Source organism: Alexandromys fortis, unplaced genomic scaffold, assembly GCF_014885135.2.
Source record: "Alexandromys fortis isolate MF-2015 unplaced genomic scaffold, M_Fortis_MF-2015_v1.1 scaffold_92, whole genome shotgun sequence".
NCBI lineage: Eukaryota > Metazoa > Chordata > Mammalia > Rodentia > Cricetidae > Alexandromys > Alexandromys fortis.
The window spans coordinates 807,606-827,948 of record NW_026067972.1 but is presented as its reverse complement, the minus strand read 5'-3'; the positions used below and the strand labels follow the sequence as shown (position 1 = coordinate 827,948).

Here is a 20,343-nt window from a genome sequence, read left to right as displayed (position 1 = left end):
AAAAAAAAAAAAAAGAATTTAAAAAAAAAAAAAAAGAAGTAGGCCCTGGGGATCAAACTTAGGTGTTCATGTTTGTGTGATAAGCCCTTAACAGCTGAGTTAAGATTTGTTTATTTATAAAAAATAGCTAATGAACTGTTGTGAGCTTGTTGAGTTTAACAGCTCATTCGTCTGATTTGTGGAGACTAATTCTGGTTTCCTGGGGCAGGAGGAGTTAGACATTCGAACACTGCAATCCAAAAACCGTAAACTAGCAGAAATGCTAGATCAGAGACAGGCCATTGAAGATGAACTTCGGGAACACATTGAAAAACTCGAGCGACGCCAGGCAACTGACGATGCCTCACTGTTGATTGTGAACCGGTACTGGAGCCAGGTAGCGACTTTGTATGTTCACCCAGATTCATATCAGCGTTTTCATCCTTAGTGCTCTCTTAGTTCCCCAGCCTTTGCCTTTTCTTTTTGTTAACTGTCCCTATTCTTCTCTAGTTCGATGAAAACATTCGTATCATCCTTAAACGTTATGATCTGGACCAGGGTTTGGGAGACCTACTCACAGAAAGGAAAGCCCTGGTTGTGCCAGAGCCAGAACCCGACTCTGATAGCAATCAGGAGCGCAAAGATGACCGTGAAAGAGGCAAGTTGACGAGGAATTCTTTTACTGCGTTGGTTACCCAGGTGCTGAGTTTGAGCTTTGCCCTCCAGTTGAGGGGCGCAGTGGGTTTTGCTATTTCTAGCTTTATACTTTGGGGATTTCTTTTTCTCTCCCTGTGTCTTTGGGGGACTATTTTGTAATTGCCTTACTTACCTAAGTTTTTGAAGTTGAACTTTGCTTTGAGGCTCTCCATTTGAAGACTGATTTGCTATTGCCAGAATTATAATTTTGGGGGGCTTCTTTTTCTCATTTTATCCTCAGGGGAAGGGCAAGAGCCAGCTTTCTCTTTCCTTGCTACCTTGGCCAGCAGTTCCAGTGAAGAGATGGAATCGCAGCTTCAGGAGCGGGTGGAGTCCTCTCGCCGTGCTGTGTCCCAGGTTGTGACTGTCTATGATAAACTGCAAGAAAAAGTGGACCTCTTATCCCGGAAGCTGAACAGTGGAGGTGAGGCGAGAAGCTGGAGGCTGGGAGCCTTGGGGAGGGGAAGATCTCAGCCCTGTGAGGCTCAGGGTACAGCCGAGTGGTAGAATGTGCTTAGATATGCACTGGGCCCTGGCTTCTGTTCCCAGCACCAAAAAGCAGAAAAGAAGAGAACACAGTTTAATTAAATTCCTTGGAGTTTAAACCTCGTGACTCTCAGTGTGCTGAGCATGACCATGCTGACTATAAACTTTTATAAACAGCAGAATTAGTTTTAACTGCTCTGACTTCAAAAGGTGGGTTTTAATGTACTCTTTTATTTGTTGATGTTTTTAAAGAGTGTTAGATGAGGTAGTAAAATAAAACTCCCCTGTGTGAAGGGATGGAAAAGTCTTAAAATAAAATTACCATTTGGAATACTTACTATTACTGAGTTTATATAAATTATGTCCAGGCAGTATAGAAAGTGTACTAAAATGCCCAAAGATATTTACTAATGCAAATAAAATACCTTGATTTTAAGTTTTCAATAGTAGCCATGGTCTAGTTATAATATCTTTTAATAAAAGATGTACTGGGTATATGTATGTGGTCAGTTGTATATACATTTGAGTGCAGTTAACTGAGGAGACCAGAAGAGGGCATTAGAGTCTCCTGGACATGACGTGGATTGCTGGGAACTGAACCACCCTCTTAACCACTGAGACATTGCTCTAGCCCTCTGGTTGTAGTATTTTAGCAGCCCCGATTATCATCAAGATATTTAACTTTGTCTCCAAAATAAATTAGTTAGGTATAACATGGTTTATTCATTGGGTGGGCAAGTAAGAAATAAATTGTTCTATAGTTTAGTTTTATTTTTCAAGGAAGTTTTTAAGTTTTGCTTTTGTTTTTGGTTAGTGTAGTAATTAATATGTTTGTGTTTTTATTATTAGTTAGGATACCACAGTGGGGAGTGAATGGGTGTAATTACTCTTTCCGATTACTATAGAACAAACTGTGATACTTCTGTCTCCCTTGGTTCTAATTGCTTATCTAGAGGGTATTCTTAAATCATAGTAATGTGGGGAATATACCATGTGCAGAGGTTATTTTGATGTTAAATTTGGTATTTTAAGTGAATATCAAGTACATTATTTGTTCTATTTGTAAAAAAATTAACCTGAATAGTATATTAAACATTACTAAGAAATATTTTGGAGTTCTGGGTCTGCAAGATTGCTTAGCATTGAAGGTGCTTGCATTTAGACCTGCCAACTAGAGTTCAATTTCTGGATCCCACATGGTGGCAGGAGAAAACTAGTTTTGTTATCCTTTGACCTTCATATGCACTTACATGCCTGCACACATAGGACACACACATGCACATACAGAGAAAAAAGTTTTTGATAATGTATTTTAAGATCAGGTTTAAGTTTTTAAAAAATGTTATTATATATAAATTCTAAATAGTTAAGCTCTTTGTGACCCAGAAGTAATCTGTGTTTAAAAAAGGTAAAGGTACATATGGTATGAATTATAATCCTGAGTGTTAACTTATTTAGAAATTCATTTTCACCCATGGGTTTGGTTCTTGTTTAAATGAGTTAGACTTATGACTTATTTATTAATTTAATAAACACTTGCTGGGTTTTTATTGTAGTTTAGAACCTGTCTGCAGAATTTAAGGTATGGAAAGAATGAAAATGTAGGCGCTAGTTCTTAGTTGAGGTTGGTTCAGAGTCATCGTTTATTTATGTATGTATTTCCCATGCCCATGGAGATTCTTAGTTAGTAAGCTTGGAATGGATTCCAGGGAATTGTCTTTCTTAAAAGTTCCACACTTAATTTTGGTGGGCAGTCCTAGATGGAAACTGGGAACTTACGACTTGACTTATCTCATCTTCATGGTTTCTGAGAGCAAAGGCTTCAGGTGGTTTGGAAACAGATTCCCATCCACAGCTCTAAAGGATGATGTATTTCCTGAGAATAATTAGTTCTAGTTGTAACTCTGGGATTGAGCTGTAATAGTTGTGAATCTAATTTAGAACACATGAATTGGAGTAATAAATTCTAAAGATGTAAACTGTAAATTTATAGATAATGTGTACTTTGTATCCTGAGAATAATTGTTTCCACTTTTGGTGCTTTAGATTGAACTGTAATAGTTGTGACTAATTTTAAATGCATGAATTCAGCATATTAAACTCTAAAGATGTAACTTGTGCATCTATAAATATTCTGTACATTTTTCATTTTGAGCTTTAGAGTTACACTTAATTATTGTGATAAGTGACTCCTGCGCTGTATCTTTGTTCCTCATGATTTTATACGTGATGATTTGAAGATAAAAATTTTGCTTCCTGTCTCATCTCAATAGATGCTTCATGTTGATATTAGACAATAATAGGTATTTGTTATTGCCTTTAAATTGTATTGCTTTAATTTTGACACTGCTTAGAAATCTTGTCTATTCTAAATCCTAATGTCTCCATTTTTGGTGATGGAAATTCTATAAATTTAATATAGCATTCATTTATTTGCTCAAGGCAATTGTCTTAACAGAAAGAGATGAGGATAGGTGATGTTTGCATGTTGACACATTTATTTAACCAACTAACTATATGTGAGCCAGTAAGCACTAGGTTGCTTTCTGATGTTCTGAGGGCAGTGAGGTGAGCTGGGAGGGCAATGCTTTGGTGCACTAGACAGTTTTAAAACTTAGACTGTTGGGCTGGAGAGATGGCTCAGTGGTTAAGAGCATTGCCTGCTCTTCCAAAGGTCTTGAGTTCAATTCCCGGCAACCACATGGTGGCTCACAACCATCTGTAATGAGTTCTAATAAAACTTAGACTGTCAATGCAAAACTAAAGTGCAGTCCTTCTTCCTCAGATAACCTGATAGTGGAGGAAGCAGTACAGGAGCTGAACTCCTTCCTTGCGCAAGAGAATGTGAGGCTCCAGGAGCTGACAGACCTCCTTCAGGAGAAGCACCACACCATGTCTCAGGAGGTACTTGACCAGAAAGGAGTGACAGCCATTCTTAGTAGCTCTGACTGATCTCAAGTGAAAATGACGAGAACTTTGAGAGGTCCCTTTATTCTAGAAAGTGTGCTTTGATGTTGAAGAGAGCATGAGGCAATATCAGTCAACTCCGAGATCAACATCTGAATATTTCTCATGCCTCTGTTTAATAGATAGTTAGGGATCATCGTCATTGGGAAGAAATGTCATAACACAACAAATATTGTAAATCCCTAAATAATTCACTGCCCTAAATATAAAAGGCTGTGAACAGTGGTACTGAGGAATAGCTAGGTGTAAGTTCAGCAGAGAGTGGGGTAAGGGAATTCTTCTACATTGGTTGATGCCATAGGAACTTGGGGGATGTGAGTTTTTACTCTAGACCAGTTCCATGAATAACACATGTTAGGATTTGGGCATTTATCTCCATAAAAGGCTTATGAGAAAGTAATGAAGGTTTGGATGATTCTTCTCATGCTTCTAATTATTTTGTTAGCTCAAATGATTGATTGTGTGCTGAAATTTGACCTACCTTAGTTTGGCTACTGAACTCTCATGCTGATTAGTCACTTAATAGTTGCTGTTCACATGGTGCCCAACATTTTAAGCACTTAATAGTAAATAAAATAGCTCCTGTTTTACTGGCAAGGAAACAACTGAAAAATTAGTGAACAAAAAGATCAGATGATTAGAAAAAGTGATTTGCTCATGAATCTGCTTAATCTCAGAGCCCTGTTTTCCTGCATTGTTTCCTAAGCTCTAGAGTTACTTCTTTACTCTGCTGTGTTGTAAGAGGCCGCTTATTCGTTTCCTGGCCACCCGGCAGTTCAGACCGAAATAATCACACAGAAACTATATTATTTAAAACACTGCTTGGCCAATGACTCTAGAGTATTTCTAGCTCACTCATAATAAATTAACCTATCTCCATTAATCTGTGTATCTCCACGAGGCTGTGGTTTACTGGTGTCTGTCTCCCTGACTCTGTCTTCTTTCTCCCAGCATTCAGTTTAGTTTTCCCCGCCTAGCTTTGTTCTGCCCTCTTCTGCTATAGGCTCAAAGCAGTTTCTTTATTAACCACTGATATTCACAGCATATAGAGGGGAATCCCAGAACACTGCTGGCTGTCAGAGCACTATTTGGGAAGTTTATAAGACTTGGATGCTCATGACCCATCAAAGTGATTATAGTTTAGCAGCATTTACAATAATGGGAGTGTCATATTTTATGGTATTAACTAGGTACTACCAAGATGGAAAGGTCTCCTTTTGAATCACTTCCCAAATCTCAGCAATAGTAAACGGGTACATCTTTTATTTGCTCCCTGGTTTCTTGTGTAGAACCAGCTCTCATTGCTGATTCTTGATGCTGCCTATCAGCTGGGAGTGACAACTAGAGGACCAGGACTTGCAGGTTTTACATGGCAGCTGACCTCCTACATTGAGTGCGCTAAGAAACAAAGCAGACCTTGCATGATCTCTCTGGCATAGTCTCAGAGTTACATAGTATTAATTTTTGCTGGCTACTAAAGTCTAGGTTCCAGGGGAAGAGCAAATCCCTCTTACTGGGAGGACAGTAATGGGAACATGGGGCAGTTTTTCCTTAACAGCATTGGTCTCGGTAGATGGCTCAGTGGATACAGCACTTTTCATGCGAAATTGAGATCCCCAGAATCTGCATAAAGTTGAATGCAGTAGTTTGGATCCAGAATCCTCATATTTGTCTCCCTAAGGTAAAATGGGAGGTGGAAACTATAGAGATGTCTGAAAGTGACATATGACAAGAAATTCTGTCTCAAACAAGATGATGGAAGGCAAGAATTTATATCTAAGGTTGCTCATCCCCATATAACAAGCTGTGGCACATGTATGCCTGGACATATACACACATTCAAACATTCACACTCGCATACAACCTGATTGTAAACTACCCAAGTGTCAGCTTAAAAAACAAAGAAAAAAACACTAGGAGTTTCCGTTTTTGTTCTATGAGAATTATCATTGCTGGGTGTATATAGAGAGAAAGTTGGTATTAAGAGATGTTACTAGTTTGAATTCATGTTTCCCAAAATATTTGATACTTGATGTTTTCTTTCTTTTTTTTTTTTTTTAAAAAAATCTTTATCTTATGATGACTTCATGTTCTGCCTAGGGAAAAGATGCTTTTCATGGGTAGAGAGATTAGTGAATTTTAACTGGTCTTGTTCTTATGTGAAAGTTCTTAGCAGCTGCCTGTTTTTGTGATTGTAGCAATCTTAAGAACTGAATCTATGATGTTATTATTATACTTGTGTGTTGAATAATTTTTTTCTATAATTGTAGCATTTTCTATAATTGACCTAGGGCTAATTTTGTGGAATTTGGAACTTTTTTGACTTGATCTTTTCTTGTTTTTGAATCCCTGTCTTTGGGATGTAGTTCTGTAAGCTGCAAGGTAAAGTAGAGACAGCTGAGTCGCGAGTTTCTGTCTTGGAGTCCATGATTGATGACCTGCAGTGGGATATTGACAAAATTCGAAAAAGAGAACAGCGGCTCAACCGACATTTGGCTGAAGTCCTAGAACGGGTCAGTGTTGTTTTATAAAGTCTATTAAAATTATTTACAAATGTATTTCTTACTTATATGTATGAATGTGTATGTGAGAGAAAGGGAATATGTGCCATATGGGTGCAGGTGACTGTGGAGGCCAGAAGGCTGTATTGGAGCCCCTGGAGCTGGTGTGAACGTGGGGTTGAGTCTCCAGGTGTGGGTGCAGGGAGCTTCCCACGTTGGTTCTTCTGTAAGAACAGCTACTGTTTTTAACTGCTGAACTGTTACCTCTCCAGCCTCTGGCTCCCCCCCCCCCCAATATAATAGTCTTTATTTCTTTGAGACTTTTATACATGTATACAATGTATTTGATGCTACCCATCCTCCATCAAAATCTTGTAGAACTCCTCTCCTATTAGGACCGTTATCTGCGCATGGGTGGGCAACATACCTGGGGCCACAATCCTAAAGAAAAACAGCTTTCCTTCCCGTGGCAGCTATCAAATGCCAGTAGCTCTTCAGCTAGGAGTAAGGTGAATGCATTCTCCTTCCACGCTAGTATGTTGATTAGTTTGATCTTGTGCAGGCCGTGTGTGTGTGTGTGTGTGTGTGTGTGTGTGTGTGTGTGTGTGCGCGTGCGCACTAAGCTCTTGATTGTCACTTGTTTTTAGGACTTTGATCAGTTGTATATCTGTAGTAACTATCAAACACAAGCATCTTTTCAAGGACTCATCTTTCTCATTCAACTGAAATGTTCCCATCTCTCTTTTCCCTGTAGGTGAATTCTAAAGGCTATAAGGTATATGGAGCAGGGAGCAGTCTCTATGGTGGTACAATCACCATCAATGCCCGGAAGGTAAAGTCTGCCCCACCTGAGACATGGTGTTTCATTGGAAATATGCCTTGTGCCTAGGGACTGGGATTGGCTCCAAGCAGCACAGTGGCATTTGCAGGAATGGAAATGGGATGTCTGGGGAGCCCTTGCTCTCCATCCTCACCTGCTGTTTTTCTGATCCTTTCCAGTTTGAGGAAATGAATGCAGAGCTGGAGGAGAACAAAGAGTTGGCTCAGAACCGACACTGTGAGCTAGAGAAGCTTCGTCAAGACTTTGAAGAGGTCACCACACAGAATGAAAAGTTGAAGGTAGGAGTTTTGACTCTGACGAGTGAGAGAAAGCAAGCGATTTGTTCATCAGCATGTGAACCTGCAGGCTTTATGAGGGACACGGAAACTGGACAATTCAGCCTCTTCCGTGATACAGCTCAACAAATTAGGTGTGATGAAATGTACCCTAACACAGTAAAGGCCGTTTGTGACCTGTCCACTGCTTACATACCCTATGAAGAGTTGCAAGGTTTAGGATGTCCACTCTTGCCTTTCTTCTCAGTATCATACAACCACAAGAAAGGGGCAAGAATGAGAAAAGGGCTCCAGATTGGAAAGATTGTAGAGGAAGAAGTAAAACTGTCTCAGTCTGCAGGTGTGGTGGCCTTACATACACGGACTGGAGAGGCTCTTGAGAGCTAGAGATGAATTCAGTAAAGTTGCCGACTATAAAATCACTACCAGCAGACTATGGAAACAATCTCATTTTATAGGAACATTAAAAATAGTATAGATGTACAATGGAATGTTACTCAGCCTTGAAAAAGGAAATTTAGTCATTTGAGTTGTCATTGATAAACCTAGGGGACATGAAGCTAAGTGAAATAAGGCAAACCCAGATGAACAAGTACTGCTTGAAATACATGAGTGCTAGGAAGGTGGATTTCTTAAGAAGCAGAGAATGGAATGGTGGAAAGGGCCTTGGAGAGGTGCTGACTAAATGGGTGGACACATTCACAGCATGGTGACTGGAGTGTGATAATTCTGTATTGTACGTAAAATACCTTGGGAAGCAGATCTTAACTGTTTTCAGTATACAAAGACCTAGCACATGGCATCTGAAATGGGATTTATTTCACACAGAGCTTGTAAAAGAACACCATGCTGTATATCTGACTGTGTATAGTTCTCTCAATTCCTAGTAAAAAGGGGAGAAATGCGGCCCTTGTTGGTTTGCTGTGTACGTACTTGCTTTTGCTCTTACTGTCTGTACAAGTCTTGTTCTGAAACAGGCTTAGAGTAGCCAGTAAAGATTCCTAGATTAAATCAAGGTCCTCTGACTTAGAATTTGTGTGAAAATGAGTGTTATCAGGGTGAGTGTTTCTAGGCAACTGGCAGGAAAATGTGCATGCTGTGGGCATGTGCTGGTCACGTGGTTTTTATAGCCAACAATGGGCCATAGATTTGGCTACGCAGTTTCCTGTAGATGCCGGCTTAGTGCTGTTGGTGTTCATTCCTGCCTGTTAGCGTTTTCCCTTGCAGAGTCTCAGGGGAAAAAAGAAGGTTCTTCTGGAAGTCTTCCTTATCCTCCTTTCATCCATAGTCTGTTACTTATAGTTTATTTCTAGGTTAATAAATAATAAAGACATTTGAACTGAAAGTGAAGACTAAAAATTCTTGTGAAATTAAAGCAAATGGTTGCTTAGGAAAAGCATGACTGTTTTTACTACCAGTCAGAAATATGTTCTCTGTGATAGTTAATAAGGAACAGCTAGTGGCTGGCGTCTGCAGCTGTCTTTAGAGCAAATGTGCTGGTCAGGTCAGTTTTATGTCACTCTTCCAGCAGCTCTTCAGCTTCTTTGGATTGGGGTTGAAAAAAAATGTGAAACACGTATCAAAATTGCCGTAGTTTATGCAGGACCGAGTTTACGCAGAGTGGTAGTATAGATTTTATAACTTTCTGAGAAATGATTTCAAGTGTATAGAGCATTAGTGAGTTTAAGATATTTTTTCCCATGTGTGACTTGGGGACATACTTGGCTTCCTTCTGACTCTGACTTGCCTTTTCCGCTTCCTAAGGTGGAGTTGCGGAGTGCAGTGGAAGAAGTGGTTAAGGAAACCCCAGAATATCGCTGCATGCAGTCCCAGTTCTCTGTTTTGTACAATGAGAGTCTACAGTTGAAAGCCCACTTGGATGAGGCTCGGACCCTGCTTCATGGCACCCGGGGAACTCACCAGCGCCAGGTTGAGCTCATTGAGGTAACAGTGAGCTTTTCTTTGTGGGTATGGGATCCAGCCCTCCACCACTGAGCCAGCCATTCCCTCTTCTGCTGTGTCAATAAATTGTATGGTTTTACTCCCATGTGTAGTTACTATCTGTTCATCCAGTGGGTATATAAGACAATAGAGTTCCTGCTCTCATGGATCTTACAGTTCACTGGGAGAATGGGACTCATTAGGTTACAGCATGATTCAGTGGTATTTATCTAAAGATGTATGGAGCAGACAGAGCATCTGATTTGACTGTGAGGTTTTTCTGATGAGGAAGTGGTTGATAAACATGAAAAGTCTGTTGGTAGTTAGAAGTAGAAGTGTGCCCTGTGACCAGCTTTCATGGAACGGCGTCTACAGTTCATACATTATAGGGAGAATACATAGGCTTTGTGCCTTTGTGGCATTTAATACATATTTAGGTAAAGTATTTTGAACATAGAACTTTGATTTTTATATTCACTTTTGTGTCTTTTGTAGTCCCTAAGGTAATGTTTAAAGTAGTTGAAGTTTTTATGAATGTTGGCTAAATAAATTGAATGCTAGTTTCTATTTACTTCCAGTTTATGGTTAGTTCTCCAATTGACTTGTAATCTCAGAGCTAGATGCCATTTCCTCTTTTCATTGTTCTGCCAGGTTCTAAAGTCATGTTTCTAAATCACATCTGGTGCTTCTTAAGCATTGAAGTGGAAATTTTCAGAGTTAGCATTCTTTTCATAGTGGATTTTTTTTGACTGTTACAGATTGAATTTAGGAGACATATTGAAGTTATATGAATGTTTTATTGGTTCTTTATCTGCAGCGAGATGAGGTTAGTCTGCATAAGAAGCTGAGAACTGAAGTAATTCAGCTGGAGGATACCTTGGCCCAGGTCCGCAAGGAGTATGAAATGCTGAGGATAGAATTTGAGCAAACCCTTGCCGCCAACGAACAAGCAGGTCAAATTACTCTTGCTGTACCCTGTGTCCTGTTGTAAATTCTTTCTTTGAAATAAAACAGGATTTTGGGGATTTGTTAATTCTATCTTAAACTCAGAAGACCTGGAATGCCTGGAACCAAATCCTGTAATTCATTTGACCTAAAGCCTGGGTGCTTGTTTTAATTCACTCAAGCAATTTGATTTTCATCTTTGGAGAAAGCATTTCTTTTGGTACCTCTCCTTGCTATTCACAAGTTCCCGATTTGCTTTGAGCCTTGGAGCCTTTGCTTTCTTCAGGGATCTTCATATTGCTGTGCTGCTTTTTTTAGGTCCCATAAACCGGGAAATGCGGCACCTGATTAGCAGCCTCCAGAATCACAACCACCAGCTGAAGGGGGAGGTCCTGAGGTACAAGCGGAAGCTGAGAGAGGCACAGTCCGACCTGAACAAGGTATCCTGGAACAGTGGATAAGCATTGTTTGCCATGGTGGTGGAAGGGCATTGTGAGTGGCAGAGGTGATGTGTGTCTTCCTTGCCCTGTCTCCAGACGCGTCTGCGCAGTGGCAGTGCCCTCCTGCAGTCTCAGTCCAGTACTGAGGACGCCAAGGATGAACCCACAGAGCTAAAGCAAGATTCTGAGGACCTCTCCACTCATCCAGCATCCAAGGCATCTCAGGAGGATGCCAATGAAGTTAAATCCAAACGGGATGAAGATGAAAGAGAACGAGAAAGGAGGGAGAAAGAAAGAGAGCGAGAGCGAGAACGAGAAAAGGAAAAGGAGAGAGAACGAGAGAAACAGAAACTGAAAGAGTCAGAAAAAGAAAGAGACTCTGCTAAGGATAAAGAGAAAGGGAAGCATGAGGATGGAAGGAAAAAAGAAGCAGAAGTTATCAAACAGCTGAGGACTGAACTCAAGTAAGTGATGTTTATAATGATACAGAGCCTGAACCTAAGAATGAAGTGTTTGCTTGATGGTATGACTCATCCAGTCATTATATAGTATTTTAGATGGAGCTTAATGTACAGTGAATATGGTCTCGACTTTCAATTGGATATATGTAGCCAGATGGTCTACCTGGCTACTATACTACAGTGTTGCTGAGTGGTTACTTCTCATGAGTTCATATTAAGAGAACAGATACCACATTAAAATAGCATACTAGAAATACTGAAAATTGACTACTGCTTTTTGGTTTGGGTAATTTGCTGGCATTACTTGTATTTTAAATTATCCTTTGTCTCTAATTTATTTGCAGTTGACTGGTTTGGAGATATGCCAGCTTAAACCAAGAATTCCTTGGCAGTTTCTTTCTACAGAATTCAGGCAGAAGGATAGCTTTAACTCAGTTCAGCATTACCTCTGTCCCGACATAACACTTTGTCCTAGTTCCTCCTACATAAACATAATGTCTGCTGGAACTGGCTCTTCTGTTTTTCGTGGTTTACACTTTTAATTGAAGGGTTCACTGTGTTCAAAGTGCTTGATCTCTCATGCAGTTTAGCTTAAGTAAACTCATTTCCCCCTGTAAAAAAATCATCTGAATGATTTGACCAAATACATCCCAGATCTGTCTACGCACTCCGTCTCTGAGCGGCACCACTTACATGTGCCTGTGTCACTGTGCCAGTTACTTACCTTACACTTGATGATGCAGGGTTGAACAGAGAAATGATTCATATGTGTGGTTTCTTTTCTGTGCTCTCCGAGTATGTCCCAGAAGTCTGTTGGTAACCTATGAAACTATCTCTTTGCTATGATGTAGAGTGGAGGAGTTGTCATAAAATAGTACGTACTTGCTCTGATGGCCTTTTTTTCTCAGTGTTGTTCCTTCTGCCCTCCCACCCCGTCCTAGGAAAGCACAAGAGAGCCAGAAGGAGATGAAGCTGCTGCTAGATATGTATCGCTCTGCCCCCAAGGAGCAGAGAGACAAAGTGCAGCTAATGGCGGCTGAGAAGAAGTCGAAGGCTGAGGTAACCGAGCCTTCTGTCATCTGTCATCATGGTGACAATCTTCATTTGTGGGCTTGTCCTTTGATTTTCCATCTTTAAAGCTAGTGTTAACTTAGCAACTTTGCCCACCTATTCAAAGACTGTCTATTGGTAGCGTTCACCTTTAATCCCAGCACTCTGGAGGCAGAAGCAGGCGGCTCGCTGAGTTTGAGGCCAGCCTGCCTGGTCTATAGAGTAAATTCCAGGACAGTCGGGGGTACACAGAGAAACCCCGTCTCAAACAACAACAACAAAGACTGTCTAAAGTCAGGCTTTTAAAATTCCCTATAAGGTAATAAAATATGTCAGAATTATAAGAACGTGGAGTAGGTTTTAAATTTTTTTTCATTCCTTAGTTGGTTCTGAGAAATTAGTACCAGATTATCTTCGTTATTATTATAGAAGTCCTTTCTGGTTGCATTTAAGAGGAGTTTTTTCCTCTTAAATTCTTTGTTATTATTTTGTGCATAAGTGTGTTTTCCTTGCCTATATACATACATACATACATACGTGTGTGTGTGTGTGTGTGTGTGTGTGTGTGCATCATGTGTGCCTGGTATCAATGGAGACCAGAAGAGGACACCTAGAACTGGAGTTAGAAGATGGTTGTGAGTTGCCATGTGGGTACCAGGAATTGAACCTGGATCTTCAGGAAGATCAGCCAGTGTTTTTAACCACTCAGCCCTCCCATCAGCTATCAGCCCTTGGAGCAATGTTTTTTGTTTGTTTTTGACTTTTTGAGACATGTAGTTTTGGCTATCCTACAACTCCTGACATAAGCCATGCTGGCCTTAAACTCTTAGGGATCCACCTCTTCTTCTTGAGTGCACTGCCATGTCCATCCCAAGAGAAATGTTTTTATTCTTGAAAATTTGAGGCCTAAGGAGAAGACAGTTTGAACACTTCCAAAGCCTCTGCCTATAGCTGCATGAACTGTAGGAATGATGTTGAGTGGTGTGCTGAATTGAGTCACTCTCAGTTCATCATTTATCCTGTTCCCCAATTCTTACTGTTTGGTTATGTGGGCCCTCCATGTGTGTATAATGTTCAATGATTTCTGGAAGTGTTTGATGACTTCTCTTAGTTTTTTACATGATCCTTTTCCTCCTGTAGTTGGAGGATCTCAGGCAAAGACTCAAGGATCTGGAGGATAAGGAGAAGAAAGAAAACAAGAAAATGGCTGATGATGATGCCTTGAGGAAGATCCGGGCAGTGGAGGAGCAGATCGAATACCTTCAGAAGAAGCTGGCCATGGCCAAGCAGGTGGGCATGCTTTTATTAACACGTAAGTAGAAATCTGAAAGGTATTACTGTCGGTGAAGTTTGACTTTAATCCTACTCCTCTTTGTTCATAATTTTTATCATTTTCTTTGTTATTACATTGAAATTCTTGTCTGTCATTCTGCCCTTATTTTGTTTTGTGTATTTGGTGGTAGAGAATTTATTTTTATCTTCAGTGGACAAGCTGTTGCTTCAGACACTGCTTACTGAGGACATCTCTTTTCTCTACTGGCTGGCACTGAGGGATATAGTGATTAGAAAAATGACAGTTTTTATCCTTTATGATTGTAGATATAAAACTAATGCAGGTGAACAGAGGGCCTACTTTCCCTCATCCTTTGGCATTTGGCAGATTTGCTAATTGGCCCCTCATTTTAGGAGGAAGAAGCTCTCCTCTCTGAGATGGATGTCACAGGACAGGCCTTTGAGGACATGCAGGAGCAGAACATCCGTTTGATGCAGCAGTTGCGGGAGAAGGATGATGCAAACTTCAAGCTAATGTCAGAGCGAATCAAATCCAATCAGATCCATAAGTTACTTAAAGAGGAGAAGGAGGAGTTGGCTGACCAGGTTTTGACGCTGAAGACTCAGGTAATTGGGTTGAATCGAGTCCTTCGTTCTGTTGAAGTAGGGAGGTTTCTGCATGAAGACACCTGCAAAACTGGTCATCATGGCTTCTCTGTGTGTGATAGAAATGCTGCAAATGAAAGTGTATGTTAAAGTCTCACTTGATGTCTTCTGACCTGCTTGCTTTTGGATCTTGGGGTGAAAGCTTGTGAGAGTGAGAGGCCAGAAGTGGATGTGTGATTTTACTTTCTACCGTTGGCATTGTTTGACTCTACTTGTGGTTTATTTCAAGAAAAAGTCTACTTCAGAACCTCTAGCTGTTCTAAAGAAATGGAGTTAAATGTGGTTTGACTTAAGTATTTATGTTCTGGTTGGAGTGACCATGTTTTGAGGATTAGTATAGCTACAGAAGATGAATATATGTAAATATGGTTTTCTATTCTTGGCAATTTAGGCTCCCAAACTCTGAATATTCATGAACTATTTAATGTAAAAACTTGAAGCCAATACTTTCCTAGGATATATTTTTGAAAAGTTCATGGAAAAAGTCAACAATAGCTGGACTTTCTGATATATTGTAATTTTTGAGATAGTATGGATAAATAAAACATAACTGATTTTATTTTCCTACCTGCTTACATTAAAATCTGAGCTTTTTCCTTCACAGGTGGATGCCCAGTTACAGGTAGTAAGGAAACTGGAAGAGAAGGAGCACCTGCTTCAGAGTAACATCGGCACAGGGGAGAAGGAGCTGGGCCTTAGGACTCAGGCCTTGGAGATGAATAAGCGCAAGGTATGCTGGCCTCTGTAACCTGCCATGATGGGTGGGCTCCAGGGGCAAGTAAGCAGAACCTGCCTGCAGAATTTAAGTTCACTCTGGAAGCCATTCCCTCCCCAGAAGGAATGATAAGATGATGTTTCTGCATTCTACATAGGCAATGGAGGCAGCTCAGCTTGCAGATGACCTCAAAGCCCAGCTGGAACTGGCTCAGAAGAAGCTCCATGATTTTCAGGATGAAATCGTGGAGAACAGTGTCACCAAAGAAAAGGACTTGTTCAATTTCAAACGAGCACAGGCAAGAGCAGTTGGCTTTGATTGTATTTACCTTTTCAGTGCTTTCTGAGGGCTGTGGTGAGTGTTGAACACCATGAATGGCTAGGCTGAAGGGCCTTGTGGGAAAGGCCTGGCATTGTTTGCCTCATGCCATGTTCTCTAGATGTGAAACTGTAGCTGTAAGATCTGTGAAGTGCTGAGCTGTGAAGTAGCAGTGCAGCTTCAGGAGGAGATTCAGATCTCACTCCTCTTCTAGTTTCCTCATGCCAGCTGTTTCTTAGGATGGCTCCTGTCCTTTTCCCCAGGTCTGTATTCAGTCCAGGTCTGCCTTCACCCTAAAATTCGTTACCACAAAATGAGGCAGCTTGCTCTCATGAGTTCGGGTTATATTTTCACCTGACTGAATGTGCCTTCATTGGTGCAGTTCTAAGTTGTGGATAGGAATAGGGTTGTCTGTTCTGAAACAGGCATTTGCAAGTTCCTACATTCCTAAAGATAATTGGACATGAAAGGACAGAAAGTTCTTTGTTTCTATAACAGAAAGGTCAAGTTGCAGAAATTATTTCTGCAAAAAAAAACAAAACAAAACTGGTAGGTCTGGGAAATGTGTCTACTGTGTTTACTGTCTTGCTGCAGGAGGACATATCTAGGCTTCGAAGGAAGCTGGAGACCACCAAGAAGCCAGACAATGTGCCCAAGTGTGATGAGATTCTGATGGAGGAGATAAAGGACTACAAGGTTAGAACAACTGACTCTGTGGCATCTTTGTGTTTGTCAGGGTCTGAAGTGGTGTCTAATGAACTGAGAGAGTAGACGCTGACTTCACACAAAGGCAGAAGGGATGGGTATACTGGAGCACTGAGAGAGCAGTAGACACCTTCACATGAAGGCAAGCAGAGAATGGTTTATTCTTTTAGGGAAAAACTGCTGTTTTTCTAAAGCTCAGCAATCTTGTTTTTTGCTTTTATTATAGCCATTTGGGACATGAGCTTTATGGTTCCTCAGACTCTGATTTTTTTCTTTTTCAGGCACGGCTGACCTGCCCCTGCTGTAACATGCGTAAAAAGGATGCAGTGCTTACCAAATGTTTCCATGTTTTCTGCTTTGAGTGTGTGAAGACTCGCTACGACACTCGCCAGCGCAAGTGTCCCAAGTGTAATGCTGCTTTTGGTGCCAATGATTTCCATCGCATCTACATTGGCTGATCACAGTCAAGAAAGAGGAGCTGGCTAGGCAAGCACTTACTCATTAACCACCAGGCCTCCACCTCTTCTCTCCTTGACAGTGGGCCAACTCCCTGGCTTCTCAGACTTTGTCCAGGCTCTCCTCTCCGGGAACTAGAGAACATTAGTGAAAAAGACCTCAAGGCTTAAAGGTTTTAGAATGAACTAGAAGCTACTGCTGTTTGTCTTCCCTACCAGCTTTGTTTGTGTACTCTTCAGATTTTTCAGCGTTTTCTTCTTGGGACTCTCCTATTAACTTGGATTGCCCATTCTTCCTGAAGAAGTCAGGCTGATAGTTTGACATTGAGGAGGGGATACAGTACAGGTAGTGTGAACATGCTATTATGGAGGAGAGAGCTTTTAGAAATAAGCTTTCTATGGGCCCAGACTTCTTGATTTGTGTAGTAAGCCTTTTCTTACCCTAACTTAGGTTATAAAATGGTATAATTGTGATAATCTCTCCTGGAAGGTTTCGAAGCCTTAATGAAATTATATCCAGGATAATTCAATCCATTTCCCACTTCTACCAAAGTGACTTTTAGGGTCACATGGATTTCTCACTAAAGTTATTTATGTTTTAACTATTTAGATAGTTAATAGCTTTTTTTAATTTCTTAAGGCCAGAATAATTTCAAACTGATAGCCCCTACGTTTTTTACTGAAATCAGAATCAGAATCTAAGAAGCATCTGAAATGAGATTATGAAGAGATCTGGGTAGTCTGGGAATGTGACCCAGGGAGGTGTTGGTGAGCTATGAATTACTCTCATCCTTCTCTCAAGAGGGATTGCACCATCCCTGTTTTCCAGAAGATTCTCAGTAATGTTTCTATAGGATTTTAATATATTCCACATACTACAATTAAAGCAGGACTCAGTTTGTTTTTGTGTTTGTGTGGGTTTTTTTTGTTTTTTTTTATTTGTTACGAATAGTTGATTTTATTATACCTGCTGTTCCAAATCGGAATTTTTTTAAGATAAGGTCTCTTGCTATGTAACCTAGACTGGCCTAGAATCGCAGCCATTCCCTTTCCTCAGCCTTGCTGGAGCTAAGATTAGGGATATGTACCACCATGCCCCAGTGAAATGGATTCTTTTGAATAGAACTAATAAAATTAAGGGACTGGCTGTGTTCCCAGTATTTATCTTTTTGATTAATTGAGTTAGTTTTCTCTCTTCCCAGTTGTTTGGAATCCTACTGACTACCTAAAAGGGAGCATGTTGCTTTGTCTTCAGCACCTCGGCTGTGTTCTAATCTACGGCTATTTCAGCCAGCAATTATGACTCCACAGTTTTCTGTGGCAAGGGTGCTCAGGGCACAGTCTGGTGGGAATTCCGTTCCCATGGACACCTGCTCTGTCACTGCCACTAAAGATTTAGCTTTAGCTAAATCTCTCTTATTCTAAATATAAGTATGACTTGAGATTAAAAGTCTGGGGTGAAAATCTGCTAGCTCAGAGGGGCTGAGTAGCACCTATCTTAACTCTCCTTATTGGCTTCTCCCAAGAGGGCCCATCGTTCCAGTCAGCAAAACACAAAAGACACGCCACTCAAACCCTCCCACTACTTCAGAGCATCTCTCCGTCTCTCCCACATGCCCTCTGAGACTCTGTGATTACTTTCTGTCAGCTAGTTGTTCACTCAGCCTCCTGACCCAAGGTTTATTTTATGTAATTAGTGCAAATGCTAATTCGGGGTGCATGGTGTGATCAAATGTCCCCCCACAGGAGAGACTACATAGGTTTCCTCCATCTCACTGGAGGTAAGACGTAATTTCCTCCTAGTGGGCTTTGGGGTATGACTTTGAGTTTTTTAGAAACTAGCAAAGCAGAAGTTTTCTCTGCCTGATAAAGGGGTTATATAAAGTGGATCCTTTTTGATCAATACATTTCTAGATAATGGTCAAGGGCATGTTCTCTGTCTGTCCTCAGCAGCTGTCGTCATTAGGTCTTCATGAATCCCACCTTTATGTGATAGGGAGTATATGAACAACGGGAGGTCAGGATGATGACAGGGAAATCCACAGAGACAGCCAGTGAGCTCCTGGGACCTCACGGGCTCCAGATAGACAGCTCGGGAGCCTGCAAGTGGGTGACAGTTGTGTGACTTGGTCTGCTTGTAGGGCCCCTGGCAATGGGACCAGAATCTATCCCTGGTGCTTAAGCCTGCTTTTTGGAGCCCATTCCCTGCAGTGAGATGTTATGCTCAGCCTTGATGCAGGGGTTGGGGGGAGGGGCTTGTTCTGCCCCAACTGATTGCTGATTGCACCAGGCTTTGTTGATTCCCCATGGGAGGCCTTACCCCATTGGGAGGAGTGGCTGCGGGGTGGGCTGGGGGTTTAGAAGGAGGGTAGGGAGGGGGAACTTTGGTTGGTATGTAAAATGAATAAAAAATTCAAAATAAAAAAAATGACTCATGTAAGTAGGAACCAAAGAAACTGTTGGTTTCTGTGTGTTGAATTGGATTTACACAGTGAAGAAATCCTTGGTGTGGAAAAAAAATATTTAGATCTTAAATGTTTGGAATACTAATTGTCCCATGATAAATAAAGCTTAGCTTTACCTTCCAAGGATTTCTGTTCAGCTTTGGTCCCTTCCTGACATTAGCTGTTAAGGTCTTATAGCCTGTTTCCCATTTATTATTGAGATTGGGATTTAGAAAGGGCAGTGTCTTAACACCTTAATCCCCAACATGTAGCAGAGGCACAAGGTGCTCAGTAAAGTTGTCTGAACGATTCAGCTCTCTTGCTTTTCTGCCAGCTGTCCAGAAGTCTCTTATTGTACATGGGTGTGAATTGAAGCCTTATTTTCTCTCACTTTCAAAGTGCTTTTCTTTATATATTGGAATAAACTCTTTAAATTTTGAGTATTTGTGATGGAAAGTTTATGACGTGCATGTGTAGCGGGTGTCATCTTTGCTGCTGTAAGACTTGATGTGCATTTAAAATTTGCTCTGTGTAAATATGTGTATGATGAGTGCATGTGTATGTATGTGTGTATTTGACACTGCATGTTTGTGGAGGTTAGAGGGCAGCAGCTGTCAGTTCTGGCCTTCCACCTTGTTTGAGACAGGTCTTGTTTGCAAGGCTAGCTGGCATGTTAGCTTCCCGAGAGTCTCCTGTGTCTGCCTTCCATCTTGCCGTAGGAGCTTTGGGATTACAGATCCCTGCTACTCCATCTGGTGTTCACATCTCTTCTGGGGATCTGAACTCACATTCTCATGCATGCACCTCAGTCACTTTATCCACTACCTCACCTCTGGCCCTGGTGTGCATTCCTTTATCAAAATACATAGCACATTGTGTTGCTAGATTGTAGCTCTCATACACAACTAGAGTGAGCCCTATGGGTCCCTGAGTTAAGAATCCCCCATTACCTTGCTGTCACCAACAGCTTGTCCCCATACTTGGACCCCAGAATGAACGGATGAATGATGCAAAACATCTTGGGGAAGTTGGCAGTTTTATTGTGTTGTGGAGAGCTTTATACTTTATGATATTCGATTTGGTTATATTTCAAAAGAATGTATGTAGAGACTAGGTTAGGCTAGAAGATTCATGAAGGCAAGTTTGCAAACTGCTGAAATGGCTTGGACTGCCAGAAACTGCCTGC

At 41.0% G+C, this 20,343-nt stretch overlaps 1 protein-coding gene across 2 annotated transcripts in view; it reads left to right on the top strand.

The window, feature by feature from the left end:
- Rnf20 (ring finger protein 20) overlaps positions 1 to 19,597 on the top strand; it is a 25,121-nt gene extending 5,524 nt beyond the window's left edge. For both annotated transcript variants that reach the window (XM_050155991.1, XM_050155992.1), the window contains exons 4-21: positions 209 to 376; positions 490 to 637; positions 917 to 1,099; positions 3,947 to 4,065; positions 6,495 to 6,641; positions 7,384 to 7,461; positions 7,629 to 7,748; positions 9,510 to 9,689; positions 10,504 to 10,639; positions 10,950 to 11,071; positions 11,168 to 11,535; positions 12,474 to 12,591; positions 13,723 to 13,872; positions 14,269 to 14,481; positions 15,125 to 15,250; positions 15,393 to 15,533; positions 16,148 to 16,249; positions 16,540 to 19,597. In XM_050155991.1, the coding sequence (XP_050011948.1) occupies positions 209 to 376; positions 490 to 637; positions 917 to 1,099; positions 3,947 to 4,065; positions 6,495 to 6,641; positions 7,384 to 7,461; positions 7,629 to 7,748; positions 9,510 to 9,689; positions 10,504 to 10,639; positions 10,950 to 11,071; positions 11,168 to 11,535; positions 12,474 to 12,591; positions 13,723 to 13,872; positions 14,269 to 14,481; positions 15,125 to 15,250; positions 15,393 to 15,533; positions 16,148 to 16,249; positions 16,540 to 16,716 (2,796 nt within the window). In that variant the 3' untranslated portion in view covers positions 16,717 to 19,597. The remainder of the gene's footprint in view (positions 1 to 208; positions 377 to 489; positions 638 to 916; positions 1,100 to 3,946; positions 4,066 to 6,494; positions 6,642 to 7,383; positions 7,462 to 7,628; positions 7,749 to 9,509; positions 9,690 to 10,503; positions 10,640 to 10,949; positions 11,072 to 11,167; positions 11,536 to 12,473; positions 12,592 to 13,722; positions 13,873 to 14,268; positions 14,482 to 15,124; positions 15,251 to 15,392; positions 15,534 to 16,147; positions 16,250 to 16,539) is intronic.
- Positions 19,598 to 20,343: the final 746 nt, after the last annotated feature.